This window comes from Cyprinodon variegatus, unplaced genomic scaffold (genome assembly GCF_000732505.1).
Source record: "Cyprinodon variegatus isolate N-32 unplaced genomic scaffold, C_variegatus-1.0 Scaffold90, whole genome shotgun sequence".
NCBI classification, from domain to species: domain Eukaryota; kingdom Metazoa; phylum Chordata; class Actinopteri; order Cyprinodontiformes; family Cyprinodontidae; genus Cyprinodon; species Cyprinodon variegatus.
In genome coordinates this window covers 1544592-1568781 of record NW_015150543.1, presented here as the reverse complement: position 1 = coordinate 1568781, position 24190 = coordinate 1544592, and the positions used below count along the sequence as shown (strand labels likewise).

Below are 24190 nucleotides of genomic sequence, written 5' to 3'. Positions count from 1 at the left end.
GGAGAGCGATCTCTTGCCTGCAATGTCCTTCAGCATGACCAGTTTCGCAGTGGGTCAATAAGGGTGTTGGGTTGCTTTTCTATGGAGGGCTGTACAGTCCTCTATGTGCTTGCCAGAGGTAGTATGACTGCCATTGGGTACCAAGATGACATCCTCAGACCCCTTGTGAGACCACAAGCTGGTGTGGTTGACCCTGTGTTCCTACAGATGCAATATAATAATACTGAGCCTCATTTAGACCTGTTTTAGGGACAATTACATTAGGGTTGGACCCCTCCCCAAAAAAATGCAAGTATTATAACTGCTATAAAGATGCACTGTAGAGTATCATTTATATTTTCAAAGTAATTTTACTGTAAAGGATCGAAATGCGAAAAAGTTAAAATACTGTACATTAACTTAAAGTTTTACATAAAAAAAAAAAATCACCCTTTCAAAATAACGGCTTTAAAAAAAACACAGCTGTACCTATCTACAGATGAAAAGAAAATAGGTTTTATATTGTGAAAATATATTCCTATTAGGTTTCACTCTGACTTTATTAAAGGCAGGTTATTTTTACGCTCGCCGTGAGAACTTATTGTTTAATTCATTTATGCTTGTAATGACAAAATGTATGTTTCGGTGTGGCTGCTTCAGACTGCTCATGAAAATGATCAAGATTTATAGATGTCTTTTAATGCTTGTAATGTAGTCTGAATAAAAAAGAAAACTTTTAATTGAGGCCTCCATTGTTAAAACATTTTATTTCCATTTAGAATATTTCATTTTCATTGCTGATTTCTGTGTAATTTTTATTACACAACAATCAGCACATTCATCTTTAGCCAGAACAAAGTATTCAATTAGAATATTTAATTCGTTCAGATCTAGGATGTGTTATTTCAGTATTCCCTTTATTTTTTGAGGCAGCCGCCACAGCAGTGCCTTTGTTGACCAGGATTTTAGGAATACCAGAGGAAGCAGTGGTGATGCAGCTTAGTCTGAACCACAGGAAATCTATTAAAGTGGAAGGAACTCCTGCTTTGGGATACGCTGCAGAGCACTTCCTGGACCACATTCCCAGATTTTCACAATTTCTAAACACAGACGCCCTGCAAGTTGAGGCTTGGTGCAAACTGTGGAGATGAAAGTGTTTACTTACAATACCTCAATTAGAACAATCTAGCTGAATATAAAGCTTCAGGCTACAGAGTTTATGGGTGAATTGATTAAATGGTGAAGCATATTGTGTTAATGACCATTTTTAGTAGTGGTGAAGAGAGAGCTGAACAATAAGGCAAAGCTCTACACTTACCGGTCTACGTTCCTACCCTCACTTACGGTCATGAAATTTGGATGCAAGCGGCTGAATTGAGCTTTCTCTGCAGGGTGGCTTTGCTCTCCTTTTAGAGATGTGCTGATGAGCTCAGTCATTAGGGAGGGCTTGGAGTAGAGCCGCTTCTCCTCCACATCGCAATGAGCCACCTGAGGCGGATATCTTTTTCTGATACCCGGGAATGCCTCCCCAAAAGGTTTTCCAGGCGCGATCCTACTGGGAGGAGGTCCAGGGGGTAACCCAGAACTCCCTGGAGGGACTATGTCTCTTGGTTGGTCCGGGAGCACCTTGGACTACCCCCAGCAGAGCTGGAGGAGGTGTGTGCGGAGAGTTACGTGTGGAGGTCTCTGCTGAGGATGCTGCATCCCGATGAAGAGGGAGACGACGAGTATCTCCATTTATGTTTTTTTTTTTTCATCAACCAAAAGATCATTTTTAATTTAAATGAAACTAATTAGAATTAGAACACATGATGGTAATTATTAAAGCTTATTCTTTTAAACTTGTTGGAAGTTTTCTATGTAGGTAGAAGAATAGTGAAGGAAACGGGTAAGGGTGAGAATCTCTCCTCTGAGCCGTCTGCACCCTTGATCCTTTGACCTTTTGTTGTTTCCAGACACATTAGATCTGCTGGTTATTAGTTTCATATCGAGGCGCTGACTCTGTAGACCTTGACTTGCTGTGCGTTTTGTCTGGTGTTTTCCACAGATTTGAGTTAGTGTAAGACGTGATACTCTGTGACCTAAGAATTATAAGCAAGTTACCAGGAACCTAAGCTCAGTCAAACTGCAATGTCTTGATAAGATGGAGCTTTTGTTCATTTAGTGTTTATAGTTGTTATTTGATTAAAGATCTGTCTTTTTTTTTCCTGCTTACATTAGGGAGATTTTGTACATTTTCATACATTATTTGAACATCTAATCCTCATTGTTGAATTCATGCTACAGTCCTTCATTTACCAAGTCAGGCTAAAATTCCTCACTAGTGACTATTTCTTATCTCTTTCCAACCTCACCTCCCTGATCCAAATGTTCTTTTGCATTTTCTACCCCTTGTAAACAAATGCAGACTATTAGACAATTGCCCTATTCCACAACCAAGTTCCTTATTTATTAAAAAAAGAGCCGTTTCATTTTCTGCACTAGGCAGTTTACTATGCTGCTTTGACCTAAACAGAAAAACACTATAAGGAATGCTTATTAATGGTGTTTTATTTTGTCTTACATTTTCAGGATTAAAATGTCTCAAAGTTGAGACTGCTTCAGAGTTGACAGGAGCAACTAAGTGACTGCTTGGAGGCCTAGACTGTCTAATGAGTCCCATTTCCGGACAGGCCTTTTCCTTCTGTTGACAGTAGCAGCCACCCTTCACTTTAAACTAGATTGCCTGATAGTGTATGTTTTAAACAGATCAGATCCTCACCACCCTTCCCTGTATTTATAACATTAGAGCGCCCTAATGCCTCCTTAGTGAACCATAAATCCTTTGCTGTAGCTTATATTTTGTCAGGCTACTCCTGTTCAGAATTTAATTTTTTTTCAACTCTGGATCATTTGCTGGTTGCATTCAAAAAGACATGTTTAGAAATTCAGGCAACATCATGTTTATTTCTTCCCTTACTGACTTACAGAGAACCTGTGAACTAATGAAATAGAAATGCCCCAAAGCTTTACTCAGTCACTCCTTGAAATCCACTACCTTATTTTTTTTCTGCAGTTAAAGATGAATTCCTTGCTCTCACATTGACAGGCACAAGTCTGTGTTTATTTTTTGTAATGTAGTAACTAAAATGCTGTATATGCATTTATAAAATATTAGAACCTTAAACCATTTGTCTGGAAAATTCTTTGTAACAATCAGGCTTGAAAAGATATTATGCTGGGAATTATTTCTGTACCTATAGTCTTAGAAAGGAATCTTGTCTCTAACCTCTGCCATCATATCAGGAGCTCGTTTCATGGATTATTTGGTCGACCTTCCTGCCTGCTGGAGTTGTTTGTCTCCTCACCACGAGTGTCCATCAGCAGATTAGTGAGATGGATATTTGTCATATCACGACTCATATTTCAGGTTTCTTTTGTGGCTCATACGTGGAGTACAGTCCCTCTAATGGCCAAATGAATTAAACTTTGATAAATTTGACATGATTGTTTATTAGAGTGAATCCATTTATAAAAGCTTGTGTAAATGGAGGCTTGTGGGGAAAGTGGCCAGCCCAATTAATCAGTTTGTTGCTTTAATTGATGTTGAAATGAATACAGTCCTACTGACTAGTTACAGGGGCTGGCATTTAGAGTCCTCATGTAGAGGACATACTCAGGATTTTACTATTTATATATTTATGTTTATTATTTATATATTATTTATAGTTGTAATCTTATAAACTACAGTTTTTTTTTTAGAAATTATGCAAAATAAATTAGATTTAAAACATTTTTTGTATAGCTTTTCTTTTGTTATATAGCTTATTTTTGATATATTTTAAACCAAAACTGCTTAACAATACCTACTGTTGTATTTCAAGCTGTCTTAAAAAAAAAAAAAAAAAATGAAGCCATGTTTAACATGAGATGAAACAATCTGGCCAGTGCTGTGCTTGATTGGATATAATTACAGTTTTACTGGAGTCTGAAATCAAGGCCTGATGCCCCCAAATACACAGACAGGTGTCTCATCACCCTGCGGCCGTGGCACGGCAGCATCACTCTCTCGGCCTATTTTAGGTTGGGTAATTTTCTCCTTGTTATAAAATGTGTCATTTGCTGCTTTCTCTCATGCTTCAATGGCTGTCGGTGTAATAAAGCTGCAAATACAGCAAAATCCCAAATCTTTTTCTGTATACATGCTAAATATTCAATGTCTTTATTAAACCGCAGTCTGAAAATCTTATACCTCTTATTCTAGCAGGACAGTCATTAGTGGATATAGTTATTCATATGTAAAACTTCTTTGCATCCTCTGTCTTATTTTTATGCTTTAGCTGCCCAATTGCGTATAACGAGTTTGCAGAGTGTAGGAGGATGTCGGGGTTTACTCAAGCAGTTGGTTTACTTTAGTTTCATCTTTCATACAAACTTCTGAAATTCGTGAATGTGATTTTAAATTGGCCATCACCCCGTGTTATTCTCCACGGAGATGAGAGAAGCTTGTTTGTGCTTTGTGTTACAGCCCAGTGGCTGCTTAGCTGCTCTGCCATTATTAATTCAGGCAGAACTCTGGAGAGTAAAGGCAGGCAGGGTTACCCAGAGATCCTGTGTCTGACTGCCATAAAGGTGCTGGCATCGCTGGCATCTATGAAAGGCATGGGCACGAAGCCTCCATTGCAGCAGCCGGTAACTTTTCTCCTGTTCTCCTCAGTGATTAAGTGATTGCTGAATTTGGACATGCTGTGTCTGTTGGACTATTAAAGATGTCTTCAATTACTACAACTATTACATGTTCGACTTTTATTGGAGTTCCACATCAGGACTTTAAGTCCGTCTTCAGTATGCCAAAGTCTATACCCTGCATTGGTCAAACATCAAGCAAAAGGCAACAAGGAAGTACATGGGAAAATCAGGGATGGGCCATGCTATAACCAACCTCAAATGCCTATTTTGGACTGTGGAAAAAGACTGCTCTACCTGGAAAAAGCTTTCTGATAAACATATTTGCATGTTGTGGGATTTAACACCAAAACTGTGGTTTTATTTTGTATCAAAAAGGGGTTTTCTTTGGTGTCTTCCAGCGCAGTTAATTTGAAACTGAAATTAAAATGTGTTCTTGAAGGTGGTGTGAAGATAGCATCCTACAGATATCCAAGACTATTAGTTGTGGTTTTATGTTTAAAGGCAAACACCAGTTAGAATATTTCGTTGGAACGAGGTCTTCTGTATGCAAAGTGAGACATTAACTTTGCATTTGCAGCTCAGATTAGGTTTTTATCCAAGGTTCAGTATGCTCATCTTGGATAAAAATACTAGTTTCTTGGTATTTACAAAAAAAAAAAACAGAGAAAACAGACAAAAAAATATATCAAACTGTTTTTATTTAAAGCTATAATCGTTCCCTTTGGTACAAAATAATACAATATTTTTGAGTATTGTAAGACAATGCTGTGAATTTGTGTATTATTTTACAAAATGAGTTCATTTTAGTTTAATTAGTACAGCCATAAGCTTAGGTAGAGCCTGCAGTCACAGCTAACAGTCGGGCTCCTCGTAGCTTGCCAGCTGCTTTTTAAAACAGCAGTACTTTCAAATAAGCTCAAGCGCTCTTTATAACAACTCCATAGAAATTGTACACTAAAGGAATGATGTGACCTTAAATAAAAGGGGTTAACCACCACTGAGTGACATTTGTATCCTAATATATCCCCTTTTAAGGCCCTATGATGATGATCTAAGTGTTTATGAGACAATTGAGAGATCTGTCATCCTCTACTACTGGCTCTGGTTAGGAAATTAGTCTCGTGTTTCTGTTCTCGTTCTCAGATGAACAGCTTTGGGGCAGGCCGATATAAGAGTATTGACTTTAATAACAAAGGTGCTATATCATGCTTTGTAAGCATTTCAGACTTACCTATTTGCAAACATTTGGGAGTAATGCCTATAGAACTATGGAAGAAAAACAAAATTTTAAAGCCTACAACCTCGAAGAAAATGACTTGCCTTGAAAGGAGAGCCACCCCTCCCTGTCTGGTTTTTGCCGCCGATTTTGTGATGTCAGCATATCATGCCACTTCTGAAGACTGAACAAAGTCGGAGAACTCTCAAAACCAAAATACAGAGTTTCAACACTTAAACATCAGCGTACAAAGATAAGTTTCTGCTCTGTACAGATTAGCTGCTAAAAGAGGCACTTTGTCTTAACTTCAAGCTGCCTTGCATCATCCCTTCCTGAACCCACAAAGTAGGCCTTTGTTGATGGTGCCGAAGCCATGTGGTTCAGGGAGGTGATTCCTGGAGAGAGCATTTTTGTGTAGATATTCTCCAGTCACTCATATTCACAGGTCCGGGATGGCTGCTGCTCACGCAACAGAACTCACGATGATTACTCAGCAACACATGAATCAAGAGAAATACCAATCCAGGCATGATTTCGATCAAGGTCACATGGTTATAATCTCAAACCATGTCTGACAAAGCCATGATGGCAATTATGTTACATCCAAGTAGTATGCAGTTCTTCATACATACACACACACAATTTCAAACAGATGGTATCGGTATCGGCCGATACTGCACAGCCAGGTATCGGGTATTGGGGCCAAAAAAATGGCATTGGCACACTACTTTTTAGTTATTAATTGCTTGGTGTTTGGCATGCTAATTTGCTAAAGCTATTAGATGAGTAAAAGCAGTTTGTGGTGTCGCTTTGCAATTGCCGTTATTTCTTTCTTTTTTTTTTTTTTTTTTTAATGTAGTTATACGGTCATGATTTATCCTTGACATTTGGTACTATCAATTTAATAGATGAACTTATCCATAGATAGCCACAGACTAAAATGTATTGCAAGTGAGATTAATGAGGCTAAAGTAGTTGTGGTGAAGCACAAGGTTCAGGTTTCAAGAGTCAGAACCTCAAACTGTCATTTTTCTATTCATCTGTAACTCAGGACACCTTCCTGTTTGTAGACTGTGACAAAATGGATCCAAAATCAGCCCAATTATCCTGGCTTCAGTACCAGGCGGATGTCCCTGCAGTGTGACTCTTGTGTCACAGATGAATTGGCCCCCTGTGTGTCATCCCTCAGTCAGCTGAATGTGATGGATGAAGGACTTGTTTGCAGTGTCGGCACATAAATCACCTACTGTGGTAAAATGGCAGCTAGCAGTTGGTAATGACACTTGGAGGTATTCAGCACCAAGTTACTACATGAAGTGTCGGTGATTTATAGATGAGTTTGGAAGAGTTCAAGGTCTACATGCCAGGTTGCCAAGTGTTCCTCTTTAGTGGTTTCTTGTGATATTAGGCATGATGTAAATATTCAATTACAGTAGTTTTTTTTTATTTTAATTCTAGAAAATGTTGGTGATTTTAGAAGATGGACTGCATCTGTGTTTTGTAGATGTAACCATAGTAAATGTGTGATTTACTATGGTTACATTTGATTGATCAATTGAATTGATCTAAATTTTATCTTATTGATCGACTAATAATTAGTTGATAAGCTGCTATTTAAAAAAAAAAAAAAGTTGTTTCCTATATCGATAGGGTCAGGTCATAACATGAAGGACTACATTTTTCTTTTTCTTTCACGATATGCTGAACTAAATGATATATATTTGAAAGTTGTTGTATTAAATAATGACTGCTTAAAGAAAATAGAACAACCTCATAGATTAATCGATTAGGTTTCTGAATAAGAAAAATATTAAATGAAAAAAACTAAAATATTTGCAACGTTTACAATCTCCCATTAAGAGATTGAATAGACGTTGAGACGAATTGAAATCAAGTCAGTGTTTGATCTAATTGTTAATATATCAAAATTCATTATGTGTAGAATAAACGGCAGTGGCAAATGGTGAGAACAAAAGGAGTCCCTCAAAACAACTCTCTGACTATGTATTTCAGGCAGTAAGCCGTGTGCAGATGAGTGAAATACTTAAGTGCAGAAAAATATATATCTGTACACAACTGAAGACATCAAGTTACTAATTTTGCTGGAAGCAATTTCATTTCCTCTACCTACCTATCATTGCATTTGCAGTCTTTGAAAGGATTTTGTTGAGGCTTCAAATATCAGTAGGACAATGGGTCATTGGTTATTCAAGAATGTTGACAATACCTTACACACAGAGATGAGGACACCAGAAGTTCAGTCTTTTAAATAAAAAGCCAGCACCGTTTGAGCTATCGCCCCCCCATGGTGTCTAGAAGCAGCTCTGAGTGACCTTACTCATAAGGTTAACTTAACTTTTCTTTTCTAGCTGTCATTTTTAGCTTTATCTCTCTGCAACATGCATTTTTCTTTTACACATGGATCCACATGCAGATGTTTTCTCTTCTTTCTACTTAATGGACCATATTCCTCTTGCTGTATTAAACTAAACCATTATGGTGTCACATAAGTGGATCTTGAAGGCACTAACATAATTAATTTGACATCAGCCTTGTTATTTGCCTTATCTTTTTCTATTAGCTGGGGTAGGTAATAAAAATGTCATCCAAGCTATTAAGACATGAGAAATTATGACATTTAAACCTCATACATTTCATTTCAGACACAAAGAACATTACCACTTTGCAGTAGGTGAATCAGTCTGGCCCTAGCTTCCTTGATGTTTCATTTCTGTTAGTGGGCTGTAGATTTTAGGTGTATGATAACAGCTGATCGAAGAAATTAAACCTGCTACTTTGGTCCTGATGGAGCATTAAAAAACATGATATGGAAAACAATGTATTGATGTCACTGGAAGGTTAAAATGACTGCTTCAGCTGCATGTGCTCTCTGGAACAAACTGACTATAAGCTACTGCAGCCCAGAGCTGTGTCTGACAGGCTGTCTCAGCTGCACTTAGTTTCCCAAAGCCAGCTGCAGTTCGGCAGACCTCTTAGGTTCTGTTCTTAATACGCATTTCTGTCTGAATATCCTGCTTTGGCACACTAACATCACTATTTGCATTTGATGCTCTTTGTTTATCACTATGTATGAATTTGAACCCTCTATAGTTTACTGCTACGCAAACAAAAATAACTATTTCTTTCCTGCCCTTTATTTTACGACCATTTAATCACTAGTTTAAAAGAAAAAATACTTTAGTATTTTGGAAAATTATTGTATTGATAACTTATTTTCTATTTCATACTAATTAAATAATGTAACATGTTTGTTTTTGAATCTCTTTCCAGTTGGTTGGAGGTCAGTTTGACCTTGAAATGAACTTCATCATCCAGGAGCCGGAGAGCATCGTGTGCATGGTGGAGCTGTTGGACAAGTGTGAACCAACCTGTCAGGCTGAGATTTGGAGCATCTTCACTGCCATCTTAAAGAAAAGTGTACGAAACCTGCAGGCGTGCACTGAAGTGGGGCTAATCCAGCAGGTGTTGCACAGAATAGCTGCAACTGACAACATGATTGCAGGTACTGGGGGAAAAGTTTTTTTTTAAGAACTGTTTCACCACTATTTATTTCAGACAATTTTGTGAAATTCAATTGAAGGACCAGATAATCTAATGCTTTAGGCTTTTTTTCATATTTTATAACAAAAAAAGGTTAAACAATCCTTGGACTTTGTTTCCAAGTTTGAAGACATTTCGCTTCCCATCCAGGAAGCTTTTTCAATTAAAAATGTCAGGAATAGCGTTGAATTTGAGTTTTTATACAGTAGCCCAACAAAACCTTGTTTTTGTTTTGAAAACAGGCAAATTGAAATTTGGCGCCTGGGTCCACCCCTTGGAATGGGGGTCAAGCTGCTTCTTTTGTTAGCCTGCAAAGACCCATACCTGTCTAAGTCTCTGAAAGGGGGGTCGTTAAAAGGAATTGTTGTCCTGGCTGAATAGTCTTCTGAATGGTCTTCTGCTCTCCTGTGCAGGGTTTGGGGGTGCAATGATAGCAGGAAGGGATTAACTAAATTGCTGCATTGTAGGTTTTTGAAAGCTGAAATCGGAGTCCACCCCTTCTGTTTAAGGTTGTTTTTTTTCTTTCTCAACATAGATGAGTTCCTTCATGACCCCCTTAAACCTCCTCTTTGTCCAAAATGTGAACATTCTGGTCCTCAAAAGAATGTCCTTTGTCCATAAGGTGTAGATGTACTGCAGAGTCTTGTCCAGAGGAGGTCGCTATCCTGTGTTGGGCCATGCGTTTGTGAAGAGGTTGTTTGTTTTCTCCAATATAAAGATCAGAGCATTCCTCACTGCAATGAACAGCATATACCACTCCATTCATATTTGGTCTGGGGGTTTTGTCCTTAGGATGCACTAGTCTCTGTTTAAGGGTCTTGTTCGGTTTGAAATGTACTGGGATTTTGTGTTTAGAGAAAATCCTCTTCAGAGACTCCAGCAGCATATGGGATGGCGTTGTTTTTGTATTTAATCTTCTTGCTGTTATGTTCTGCTGCCAGCTCCAGTTTGGGTATCCACAGGTTTGATGTTGTGGTAAAGCGAGTTGATGTGTCTTGTGAAAGCTTAACGACCCTTCTTTCAGAGTCTTAGACGGGTATGGGTCTTTGCAGGCAAACAAAAAAAGCCAAACAACCCCCATTCCAAAGGGGTGGCCCCAGTCGTCCGTTTTCAATTTGAATGTTTTCAAAACAAAAACAAGGTTTTGATGGGCTACTGTATAAAATCTCAAACTTGACGCTGTTCGTGACATTTTGAATTGAAAAAGCTTCCTGGTCCAAAGTCCAGTGGATTGTTTTTTTCTTTTTCTTTTTTTTTTTACCTTTTTTTGGGATACTTATGACCTGGATGACTGAAAATCTAAACCAACACATTTTTTATATTCTATGGAGTCCAAATCTTTCTTTGTCTCTGAAGAGAGAGAGACACCCGGGAGGAATATTAAACTACCGGTAGTTAAAGTGAATATGAAACATTTATCAATATTTTGTCGCTGAGATATTTTCAATCCTGCAGAGAAACTGACATGCAAAAGAAACCTGTGACCAGAGTCGAGGGAGAGAGGCAGATAGGTCCGCATTGCAAAGCAGTTGAATCTTTCCAGAGTTTGGAAATGGTAAACTGCAAAACTAAGGTTTTCAGAATCAGAAATGTCTTTGTTGGCCAAGAGAGGAGAGTCAAAAGTTGTCAGCAGGATTTATGTGTACATTTTGTTGGGGGATTTTCCAATACGTTATGTTTAGCTTTTTCCTGCTTCAGTGTGAGCTACCAACCCCAGACTTGAGTAAACTGATTTGAAAACCCCTTGAACACATCATCATATGCTACTTTGTTAGTTTGTCATAATGTGACAACCTACCATATTCAAGGCATGATGGATGAAAGGATTGTTTTTTTAAAGTTTGCGTACACTGCTGCCCACCTGCTGTGAAGGAGGTTGTATTACTCCACATTTGAAATTATTCTGTCATAACAAATTAACAATTATTGCCCTTACTTTAAATAGTTGTCTAAAGAAGAGGGGTCCTGTGTAAAATAAAAGGAAACTGTGTTTTTAGTTTTAAAGAAGGTTGGTTTAGTACTGTGAACATGGTCTGTAATGCATACTTTTGGTCCTGGAAAGAAAAGGATTTTGCTAAAGAGATTTAGAAACTGTTACCAAAGGGCCAGGCTAGATGCACAGAGGTGTGGCTTGTTGAAAAAAAAACAAAAACATGCCAGGTTAGTAGAGTTTAAAGTCCACCACTACAAAGATAACTTTGGCTTGAGAGAAAAAGGAGGCCAGTTTGTACCAACACATAGACAGGCTAACAGTTCCCTTTACAATAAAAGCTACAGCTTTGTTTATGTAAATAATTCACCACCATGTAAGCTAGAAATGCTGCTGAAATTAGACTTCTACATGGAGCTGAAGCAACTTAATAAATATTTTAAAGAGTAGACCGACAATGATTTTGGGGAATTTTGTATGAAACCTATTTTTTCCCCTCACTTCTCATCTTCCAGAGCTGCATGCTTTTATTTTTTAGTGTTGACATGGGGACACTGTACAAATCTCACTCAAGTATCAGAGCAGCATTTTGCACCACTGCTTGATTAACTATGTCCAGATTGTATGGCTCTAGCTACAAGTGGTTGAGCATTGCTGATTATAGGCCAGTAGAATGAAGTGTTTCTGTGGCCTTTATGTCTCCATTAAACTGCATTTATTTGATTATTTAGCTGAAAATGTTTTGTTCCTGCAATTTATACAGATCCCAGCTATTGCTGGGTCTAAATCATGACTGCACTTAATCTCAATGCTGCCATTTCAATTTAAAACAATCTATAACGTTTAACAGTAAATCAACAAGTATTTCTATTATGGTGATACTGATTTTTGTTCTTTATTTTAGTCCATAAAAATAAAAAATAAAATACAGCAGAAATGGTTTTTGCTGACTTTCACACCTTTCGTTCATGTCTATAGAGTAGAAATAATGTAAATTCTAATATTACCTAGTTGGTCAGGTTAATTGCTACAGTATCCAGCTGTAGGCTGCTTAGCAGGAACATTTCTTTGTATTTCCACATACCTAAATGTGTCCTCTTATTCGATAATAATTAATGAGGTAATCTAAAGTTGACAGATTTTTCTCAATCAGCTAACAATTAAACCTGAATTTCCTCTCTTCTATCTAACTACAATAGAGCACATCTGGGACACCATGTCTCAATCCATTCCCCGATATCATGTTGCACCACAGACTGTACAGGAGTTCATGGATGCTTTAGTTCAGGTCTGGGAGGAGATCCTCCTCCATCTCCTCAGCAGCATTCCCTCGTAGGGAGGTCATACAGGCACATGGAGGCCTCACACAATACTGAGCCTCATTTTGACCTGTTTTAAGGACATTACATCAAAGTTGGATCTACCTATAGTGGGTTTTTCCACTTTAATTTTGTGTGTGACTCCAAATCCAGACCTCCATTGGTTAATATCTTTGATTTCCATTGATGATTTGTCTATGACTTTGTTGTCTGCACATTCAACTTTGTCCAGAACAAAGTATTCAATGAGAATATTCTCATTCATTTAGATCTAGGATGTGTTACTTGAATGTTTCTTTTTTTGAGCAGTGTCTTTACAAACAGAACTGCATTAAGTTCATTCTTGTCGCCATCAAACAGAGTAAATAATCCTGGATTGAACACCGGACTGATTTATGTTTCTGCTCAGATACCGCTCTCTTGCAAATACTGGAGGATGTACCCTTATTGTAGGGCTGTAACTCTACAACAGCAGAAGCAATAGCTCTTAAGCTGATGTTTTAAATGATCAGATGGGACCGATTTTAATCTTATAAACAAATCGACAATTAATTCTACATCGGATATTTGCTTACATCGCTAGGTGTAATAGAAGGTACCGGTAACCTGTAATCTGACTAGCAGTGCACAGCAGGGAGTGGGATAGGACTTATTCCATTTATCTATCTAATAACCAAATCATCAGGTAAGTATCACAGTAAACCTCAGTACTTTAGAAATGTTTTTTTTGTTCAACCCCTTAGTATACCTTGATACTGCTAACCAGCCTGTGGATAACAAACTATGAGTAACTCACATCTAACAAAATAAAATCTGTTTAAATCTGCTTATCAGGTGTTTGTAATGAGTCATGAAAGATGCTCCATGGCAGCTGGGACTCCTGGGGTGTCCCATTTTAAATCATCATTTTGAGAGCTGGAGACCTGCTTGCTTTACATTCCTTTGAAATCTTTACCTTTTTATTACATACACACCCACAGACATTTTAAGTTTATTTTTCCATAGTTGTCTGTTTTTGTTTCATCCGCTCCTGTTTGAGTCTAATCCTTGTACGTTTCCAGCTCTGATCTCCAGCCTCTGCTCTGTGTGTGTTTTGCAGACCTGCTGGTGGACATGTTGGGTGTGCTTGCCAGCTACAGCATCACAGTGAAAGAGCTAAAGCTTTTCTTCAGCAAGCTGCAAGGGGAAAAGGGCCAGTGGGTGAGTTAGAGTCAAAATGCAGTGATCTGTCTCTGTTCTTTGGACCCGCATGAGGAATGTGCTAGAAGGGTTTAAACTTCTACCCTATCACAGCCAATATGGGACTAGTCGGAGAGTTACAGTCAGATATCACATGCTTATCTTAGGAGCTGGATCCAGAGAGACATGACATTAATGGTAGTTTTTCCTTAAGATAAAACTCAAACCTTTATTTCAAGCCAGTTTTTTGTTTATATGATTTACACTAAAACCCTGAAAAGCAGAAAATATTGAGGTTTTCTGGGTAATAGTCCTTGACGTCCTTTAATGATTTGACTAAATCATTTAAGGAGTAGTGTCACAACCTCTGGTTTATACAAATGTCAATGTCAAATTTATTTATATAGCACTTTAAAAACAGGTATAAAACTGCACCAAAGTGCTTTACAGGAAAGACAACACCACCAATTTACAAAACAGAATGTGAAACACTGCTTCAATTAAAAGCCGAAGAATAAAAATAAGTTTTAAGAAGCGATTTAAAATGATCCAAGCTGTGGGCAGATTTAATTTCAAGAGGTAAATGGTTCCACAGGATTGGAAGTCATTTTTAAAATGTCAACTTGGAGTAAACTTAAAGGCACCTTGATGAGGGAAAAAATATTGTGAGTAGCATTCATGCTGAAATGCATGGTGAAAAACTGTCCAAGTCTGTCATTGCTGAGGGGTTTTATCAAGCTGTATGTGCTGCCTGTAGGGATGCTCTATTTGCTGGTTACAATAACTGAACTTTAAAAACAAAACTAACAGGCTACATAGCCACCCTTATTTATTTTGATAGAAAGAAATGTGTAACCTAAACAATTCATTCATTGGTACTCTCTTGTATTTTTCCAGAGGTAGATTACAGTCAACATATTCTTATATCTCTTGCAAAAAAAAAAAAAAAAAATCTTATATCTTTCCTCCCAGCCCTAAGAGATGCATTTATTTTAATTTTTTCCCCCCAGCCGCCTCATGCAGTAAAGCTGTTGGCCGTTCTAAAGCACATGGCTCACAGGAACGGTCCAGACTCATTCTTCAGTTTTCCTGGGAAAAATGCAGCGGTAAGTATTTTCCACTGGAAGGTGACTTTAAACTTTTTATTGTACTGTAGGAGCCATAATGTAGTCTGGGTTTGTCACATGGAGTATGGTTGCTGTGGTAACATGTTTGGTGACTGCTGATTACATTAAATAGCCATGCTTCCCTGAACCCTTTGAGTGAGAGGGCTGTGGGGTAGCTGTATTTCTTTGAGCGTTTTTACCTTGCTTTGCCCAGTCATCATACCATACTCTGTACATATTCCCATCGTGTGACGATGAAAGCTGCTGTAGTTTTAAAATCAACATCTGGACTTTGCATTTCTCCAGAGAAGCTGGCAGTGACCAGCTGAGCTAGATATTGATGCATCTACACTTCATTAGAGCTATTATTCTGCCACCCTCCCACATCTTCACTGTCTTCTACACTGAAGTGAACATAATTCCCACTAATAAAGGGATGAAATAGAAGGTCTAATTTATTTGATTTAGATTCATGTTAAAAACTTTATCTGCGGACTTTTTATTCTGCACTTTTATGTAGAGTCTAATTCTTCTCTAATAGAGGAAGTGCCTCAATTGAATGCAAAATCTTTAAAATGTGGGCGTTTTATAGCCTGTCTATTCTGAGCAATGTGGCAATGTAAATCCCTTAATGTTGTTTTATGGAGTCTCTGCTTTGGTTGCATATACTTTCTTTCTTTTATGGAATTTTGACAACTTTTAGTTTTCCTTGCCAATAAATATTTGCAAATATTATTTTACCTCAACTTACAATCTTCACTGAAGCTTCATTATCTAATTAAAACCAAGGCAAACATCTTAAATGTGTTATTTCAATTGTGACATTTAGAAGAAAAAATGTGTAGTAGAAAAATTGCTTAGATCTCTGTTAGATGTGATCTTCCTCCTCATGCCCTGAACACCCCAAATATTGGTAACTTCCTCTTTCTGTAAGATTGACACAAGGCCCCACACTTCAAAGCATTATATGCTATTTTTATATACCTTTTTGTTCTGAGATCAAGTCTAGCGGAAATTAAGTTTTATCATTGTGAAACCTTAGTAAACACGATTGTAATTAATGGAACTGTAACACACAAAAAGCACACTCAGGCCAATTAGAAGATTGCAAGTGCTTATCCATGGATGGAAGAATATCTGAAAGTCATTTTGAATGAGAAACTGTTAAGATGTTTATGAACCACCCAGGATTGAACATGTGATGAACTGGAAGCAGCTTAAACATGTGTCACTGTCTACAGTAAAACCAAGAAATGAAGGCTCCTTCCAAACGGGACATCTTCAAACCAGATTGAAACTTTTAGCTGCCCAAATCCACAAGCTAAATTTTTTCTTTATACCACATGTATGGTCAAATACAATGAGGTGTGACATTTTGGCCTTGTTGGTTAGCAGTATACTAAATGTGGCCAATGTCAATTATTTTAATCAAAGAACATTGCATCTGAACCAGAGTAGGTTCACTGATTTAGGCCAATTGCTCCAGCTGGTTTGGATGACAGGTTTTCTGTTAGACTGATATAAATGTGACAGCCAAGGCTAAATGTGTGCCTTCGCCATGTTCACACTGCAGAAAATTGGGGCCCAAATCCAATTTGTTTTTTATTTCTTTTGCCCTGAAGTGACTAGGGTGAGATTCTCTCATATTAGGTCACATGGAATCCGATCTGGGCTACATTTGTATGTGGTTTTAAATCTGATACATGTACAGGTTAGATCCTATGGAATGTGACTGCCCTCTGAACAGCCAAGTGAACCATTAGTATGACGACAGTGTCACTGTACTGACAGCACGGGGACAAAAACAGTTACAACAGAACAAACATGAATGACAGCGTAGACTGAGGTGTGCAGTGGAGGGATACTGAAATTTTGGAATTGATAAATATTTGGATAGATACAACAATCCACAAGAAACCTGAGGGGTCATACCATAACAGGTACGCTGCACCCAAGCATTCCTCCTCAGAGATGTCGCTGCCGCAGAAAGCAGTAATTAATAGCTTAGCTCTCTTTCTCCTTTTCTGCATTGTCTGCTGTATCATCCGACTACTTCCACTGTTCAAAAGCTTTAAATCCACCCATTGACACGGACTTCTGACATGTCTTGTTATTGTTCTTCTGCTCGTGCGAGTCACTTCAGGGAAACTGAACAGCCACATAAACAATCAGATACGACAATAAAAAAAAATCAGAGTTGAGCATTAAGACCTGCAGTGTGAACATATCCCTGGATAAAAACAGTTTTGTGTGATCATATTAAAAAAAAACTTTTGAACGTTAATTTAGAAGTCTGTACTTTTTTCAAATGTCTTTATATTTGATATTCCAACAGGCTATAGCTCTACCCCCCATTGCCAGATGGCCGTACCAGAATGGATTCACATTCCACACATGGATCCGAATGGATCCTCTAAACAACATCAACGTCGACAAAGACAAGCCTTATCTATACTGGTAGGTAACAGAAACACACAGGTCGCCAAACCTGAGAAATATGTTCAAATGCAACTTAAAGGACAACTCACCTCTACAGCGACTTTATTTTGGCCGACAAACTGTATAAATGGACAGCTTATAGTACTCTCTAAATGTCCCAGAGATGATTTAGGCAATTTGCTGCAGATTAGTTGAAGTCCTGCTGCTGTGTCTGCTTTGTGGACCGTCTCCCACATGCCTCTGCAGTAGGTTAATAAGTCTAGATGCAGGCCATAGTTTTTATTTTAATACCCTTTTTTGAGGCGAAAGTGATATTATTTTTATCGTATTCTTTTCCAATCACAGATAATTTACATCTCTATCTAAAACTAACCCAAGAGTCTCTGTGAAATTACCCAACATGACAACTTTATGATTATTAGTAATCCAAACTCAGCTTTTTCAAAGCGGATTAATGGACTAGATATGAATAAAGTGTGTCATCTGATTGGGAAACAGAATGTGACAAAGCCCATAAGAATCAGGAATTATTTATTTTTCCTTTCTGAATTCTTCCAACCTGACTTTAAAATGTCTGATTTATCGCGACTGGTTCCCTATTTTACTATTTAATAGAGCCAGCATGATGATGTAAAGCCTCCCACACCAGCTACAGTTGTACGTTTGTGTTCTCTGTTTGTTTTCTTTTTCTCTGCAGCTTCCGCACCAGTAAAGGCATGGGCTACTCTGCACACTTTGTGGGCGGCTGTTTGATAGTGACCTCATTAAAATCAAAGGGTAAAGGGTTCCAGCACTGTGTGAAGTACGACTTCAAACCACAGAAGGTATGGAAATAATCACACTAATTAAACGTTCATTGGCTTAAAAAAAAAGTCATTTTAATTAGAGAACAGACCTTTTACTGTATATAAATAAATCCCATGGATGCACACAACAGTTTCAACTAGATACTGAGATAATGGGTGTGAGATCGAGAAACATGCTTCTGCAGAGATTGCAATTAAATGAAGGGAAAATCTGTACATTTTCTGTTTTCTAAGGTAAAATTATAGAGTTTAATTTAAATAATTTAAGATAACTTCAGCATATCTTCTGCTTTGAAGTGTTTATAAGGCAGGATACAAAATGGTGTTTTTAAACAATTCTATGACTATATCAGGCAGTGCAACACACTACTTATCCACACAGACAAACATCATTACAAACATATTAAGACCTTGTTAGAATGTCTCTGAGCAGAAGCAGAACCAGAGGGGAGTAGAGGAATGATAGTAGAAGTGAATATCCAAACCATTGCTCCCTCCAGTCGCTGCACACTGTATGAACACCAACTCAGTCAGATAAAACCTTTGGCTAAGGTCTCACCTGAGGAAGGCAGCACCTCTATATACCAGCCAACCAAAAGCTAACTTTAGCTGATTCAAACCATCTTATAACCTCAGTGGTAAACTGCAGAGACTACTAAAAAAACACAATTAGGTGAGATCTTACCTTAAGACAAAGTTCTGAAATGTGATAGAAATAGGTTATTTAATTAGAAGTTATTAGAATATTTAATAGATTTTTAAGGCTACTGTGTTGAAATGTAAAAGCTGTTCTTTGTTGCAGTGGTACATGGTGACTCTGGTTCACGTCTACAATCGATGGAAAAACAGCGAAATAAGCTGCTTTGTGAACGGAGAGCTGGCCTCCTTTGGAGATATTGCCTGGTTCGTCAACACCAGCGATGTAAGTCGCAAAAACTGGTTTAGTCTGTAGATTTTAACATCTAAATGGTGCTTTAAGAGGATATTTAGTGGTGTTAAAAATAAAGACTTGGTTTTCTATAGTTTGAATTTATTGTAAAAAATGTTTAAGTAGTCCATAGTTATGAAGGGAGAGGATAGTTTTATGAAGGCTTTCCTAAAATGTATATATTATTTATCTCTTATTGAATGATGGACTGACCAGTGCTTCTTCTGTTTTATCATTTGATGCATTTTCTGAGCTGAATTTCTTCAAAACCCTTCATGATGTAAAGGCTTTAACTTTGCAGCTTTATTCTGATAATGCTATGTCAGGATGCATCATTTTCCCCATGGTTAAAATGTGAGGTGTATCACAGAACTTTCTCTGCCATTAGTAAACGGAATGGTTGCCAGCAGAATAAAGGCTAAGGAAACCAAATGCTTCACATTTTGGTTTTGTTTACATATTTTCAGGACCCCTTTCACTCAACTTTTATCGGACCCTGTTTGTCTCTGCATTGATCATAATACAGTATCTGCATGGTTTCAGACACAGCGTAGATATCAGTGCTATCAGAATCACAGGAATAAATTCTGTAAATCAGGGAGTTTTGTTGGGAGGTTCTGAAACAACTTGATTTCAGCTTTTTTCTCCAATGTATATTTATATGTTGTGCTGCTTGTATATTTTGTATTGGGCTGCTCTGATGGCTCTGTGTATGTGTGTTCTGCTTTAGGAATAAGCACTGCTAAGAATTGCACTTGGTATGTGCAAAAAAAAAAAAAAAATAAAAAGGCAACCCAACCCCTTACAATGCTATCACATTGGAGGGCATAGAAATTCTTGGTGTCGTTCTGAAATGACATGTTTTCTTTGAAATTACCCCCCACTATGCAGTGTTCTTTTATCAAAGTACATTAGCCTCTATTTTGAGACACGGCCTAATTATTCCCAACACTTCTGTTGTTGTGTCACCGGTGATCGCCAGATTTAATTTAGCTTCATTCATTTATTTGGATGCTGATTCCATTTATAGCTTGGGTAAACACAGTTGTTCCTTTCTTCTCTGTGTAAACATGTTCCTGTTCTAAACCATCCTTGCTCCTGTGCTTCCTCCCTCAGACTTTCGACAAGTGCTTCCTTGGATCATCTGAGACGGCAGACGTGAACCGTGTCTTCTGTGGACAGATGGGGGCAGTTTACCTGTTTGCAGAGGCTCTCAGCGCTGCTCAGATCCTGGCCATCTATCAGCTGGGTCCTGGCTACCAGGTACAAACTGACACAACAATTAAAGTGCCATGTCACTATTACATACTGTCAGTTTATAAACCTCGTCACTTGGTTTATCCTTGTTATTATATGATGTGTGTTTCTAGCTTTGTGTTGGTTTCTGCAGAGGAACACTCCACAAGAAGTGTACCAGTTAGCTGAACGTTCTGGAAAAAATAAGCTAATGTTCTTGGTCTCCTATGGAATAAAACTATTATACTGTACAACTACCTTTAGAATAATAAAAAAATATATACATTTTCTTTAAATGATTATCATCAAAAAACCTCTGGAAATTTTTGGGGTAACCAGTCCCTATTCGTAATAAAACTTGAGATTTTTAATATCTTATTAAATGCGTTTTTTTTTTCTTTTTATTCTCACAGGGCACATTCAAGTACAAGGCAGAGAGTGACCTGCTATTTGCAGAGCATCATAAGACCTTGCTGTATGACGGGAAGCTGTCCTCTTCTATTGCCTTCACCTACAACCCCTGCGCCACTGATGCCCAGCTCTGCCTTGAGTCCTCCCCGAAGGACAATGCCTCCATTTTTGTCCATTCTCCGCACGCTCTCATGCTACAGGTAATCATATACTCCCAGTTTAACTTTTCTATGGCCTCCCCTGACTGGGTTAGGATTTGTATCACAAGAACTGCCATTGTTGAGCTAGAACCCCTACTCCCTTAAAGGGACATCGCTGCACATTTAGCTGCTTCATGAACTCCTGCTGCCTGCATCCCACTGTTGTATGGTTCGCCCTGCTTGTTTTCTCTCTATAAATAGTAACACAATGGCTCAGCTGGGGCCTTTGATGATCTGCTGTAACCTACCCCCATTTATGTTCTAATTATAAAGAAAGATGATGGAAAATCATAGTACACTGTTCATGTGCTGCTTTATGAACCTTTACTCAACATAACAGTGCAATGAACTCAATTTTATCCTTCCCAGGTACTGTTTATCACATAATCTTTCATGACAAACAAAAAAGCTGCATATGGGAGAAGCTTCTACTGCCACTCAAACATACAGCAAGGTTCCTTAATCTACCCCATAGATGGCCAATTCTAGAGGGAAATATGAATGAATGATCGACTTGATCGACTTGAAGTTCGGGTCGACTTGCTGGCAAATTATAACAGAAAATGTATTTCCAAAAAAGCTTTGCTTGAAAATATGCATTTCAATGATGGGCTCAAACCTGGCATCCAGGTTTTCTGTACAATATTTGGGTAACCCAGATGTACATGAGGAAACACTCAAGTTTGCTGTTAGAGCTGGAAAACTCCAAATGAAATTGAATAAAATTGGTTTGAACTTAGGCTGTTGTGTCAGTTGAATAAGTTGAGGGATTGCTGTGGAGTCAATGAGTCGATGCAATTGGATTGAACATTTGAACCAATCGTACTATATGATCGGGTTGAATTATCTCTGTAAAGTGCTGGTGAAGATTCCCAGTCATCCAGGAGGTCCAGAGGAGGTCGCTCTTCTGTGTTGGGCCATGAGAGGTCTCTTCAGCCAGGCAAACAGTCCCCTCTAACGACCACCCTTTTAGAGGCATAGACGGGTTTCTGCTAATACAGACTAAAAAGGAAACAAAACAACCCCCATTCCAAAGCTCGTCAGGTTCAGATTGCATGTTTCTAAGCCAGAACAAGGCTTTTGTTTTGGTCCACTCTATAAAGCCTTGAACTCAATTCTATTCCAGACATTTTGGATTGAAAAAGCTTCCTGGATGGGAAGTGAAATGTCTTCAAACTTTGAAAACAAAGTCCAGTGGATTGTTTTTAAACTTTTTTTGAATCTCTGTAAAGTGCCTTGAGATGAGGTATTGTGAATTGGCACTTTACGAATAAATTGAATTGAATTGAATCGAGGGTTAAAATCAAGTCAATTTATTTAACATCATTCACTTAGATTTTCAAATTCAAATCATTTTGTGGATTGAAAATACCTTTATAGGTCTTAACTCAAACCTAGTATGACTTGCAGAAGATGTGGGAAAGGAATTTAAGATAATCTTTTTTCTGGTGTTAATTTATAAACTGTTAAATTGCATAGATGTAACATTATATGCAGGAATCATTGTGATCAACCATGCCCCTGTACTTAGCGTAATGGTTGGAAACATCAATATTTTAACCTAATTAATGTTCAACTTTTTTTTGCTTTAGATAAAATTTTGAATAACCTTATCCTTTTATGCATTTTTACTTTGGACGTGAACAAATACGATTTTTTTTCAATTGTGAAAATTAATTAATCAAACTATTCTTTTTAGTAAAGATGCACTGATCAGGTTTTTATTGACAATAAACCATCTCAGTTTTTTTTTTTCCCCTCTGCGTTTCTGTTTTGGGAAATAATATAATTATTGTCCAATGAAATATCAGCAACATCCATCCATAAAGACAAAAAATATTTCACATGCTTTTTAGTTTGATGGTGTTTATTTGGTGAAGAGAAATCAGCTGTTTTGGTTAGAGCAGATCATAGGAAACTTGAAGGTAACCTTTCCGCTTTGCTATAAACAGTGTTTGAAAATGTTCATGTTGCAATTGCAATTGCGTCTGATAATGTGGAAATGAACAAATGTATTGCATGTAGTTAAATACAATAGTTTTTTACACAGTGACACGTATGTTTGTGTTTTTTAGGACGTGAAAGCTGTGGTGACTCACTCTGTTCAGAGTGGCATTCACTCCATCGGAGGAGTGCAGGTCCTCTTCCCTCTGTTTGCACAGCTGGATTATTACCAGCCCACCAGCAAAGAGCCTGACACCTCTGTCTGGTAACTAAAAACTATTTGGTTTCTGCCATACAAGTTCAACAGCTTTAGCATGTTTTTATGTGCAACTTGATAGTTAATTTGCTGTTTTTTATTTGATTTAGTAATATAAAAACTATTGGGGACGATGTTATTAAAGTAAGTCTTTGTGGTGTTATTGTCTAACTTTTGATGCCTGGGATATCTTTTATTAGCAAAGAAAATAATTTGATTTTTTTACACCAGTGTAGGAATGAAATGGGCTTAATGAGACATGTTGCAATATAAAATGCTGCAACAACTTTTTTAAGCTGTCATCAAGGTGATGCTAACCTAAATCGGTTTGAACAGCACATGAGGACACACAGCCCTCATTCAGTCAGTCTCCATGTCAGATATAACCTTGACAGTCAGGGCTTTGTCACAACATATTATTCACTGTCCAACTTGTCTGTTTGCTTCTATGTCGCTGTTTTTTTTCTAGCTACACGTTGATGTCCTTCATGATGGAGCTCTTGAAGAACTCTGTGTCTATGCAAGAGCAGGTCCTGGCCTGTAAAGGCTTTCTGGTCATTGGCTACACCCTGGAGAAGGTGAGAAGAAAAATCAGTCCCATGGATAGAATGGATACTTTTTATATGATCCATCCATCCATAACGCTTTATCCCAGACGGGGTTGTGAGGGTTGCTGGTGTGAGAGGCGGGGTACACCCTGGATAGATCGCCAGTTCGTCGCAGGGCAACACGGTCCATTGCAGGGCAACTTTTTATATGATGAGCCCATTAAAAGTTGCTTCCACTCTGCTACAAATACACTAACAGACACACATTTAAGGGCAATGCATGATGGGAGCTGGGATCTCATAACTATTGGCTTTGGGTTGAAGTTGTATAGATCTTTTTTTCATTTATTGTATACTTGACTGAAAACAAAATGTAAAATATATCATATTTATATACATTCTATACCTATATATATATATGTATATATATTAGCTATTATTATGTATGGCAATGTAGCACATCT

The 24190-nt window shown here is 37.8% G+C and overlaps 1 protein-coding gene across 9 annotated transcripts in view; it reads left to right on the top strand.

Moving 5' to 3' along the window:
• lrba (LPS-responsive vesicle trafficking, beach and anchor containing) overlaps positions 1-24190 on the top strand; it is a 243521-nt gene that overhangs the window by 15303 nt on the left and 204028 nt on the right. For all 9 annotated transcript variants that reach the window (XM_015373646.1, XM_015373651.1, XM_015373653.1 and 6 more), the window contains exons 2-11: positions 9155-9386; positions 13773-13873; positions 14863-14958; positions 17294-17415; positions 18095-18221; positions 19006-19125; positions 20248-20394; positions 20781-20978; positions 23054-23187; positions 23648-23756. In XM_015373646.1, coding sequence (XP_015229132.1) covers positions 9155-9386; positions 13773-13873; positions 14863-14958; positions 17294-17415; positions 18095-18221; positions 19006-19125; positions 20248-20394; positions 20781-20978; positions 23054-23187; positions 23648-23756 — 1386 coding nt within the window. The remainder of the gene's footprint in view (positions 1-9154; positions 9387-13772; positions 13874-14862; positions 14959-17293; positions 17416-18094; positions 18222-19005; positions 19126-20247; positions 20395-20780; positions 20979-23053; positions 23188-23647; positions 23757-24190) is intronic.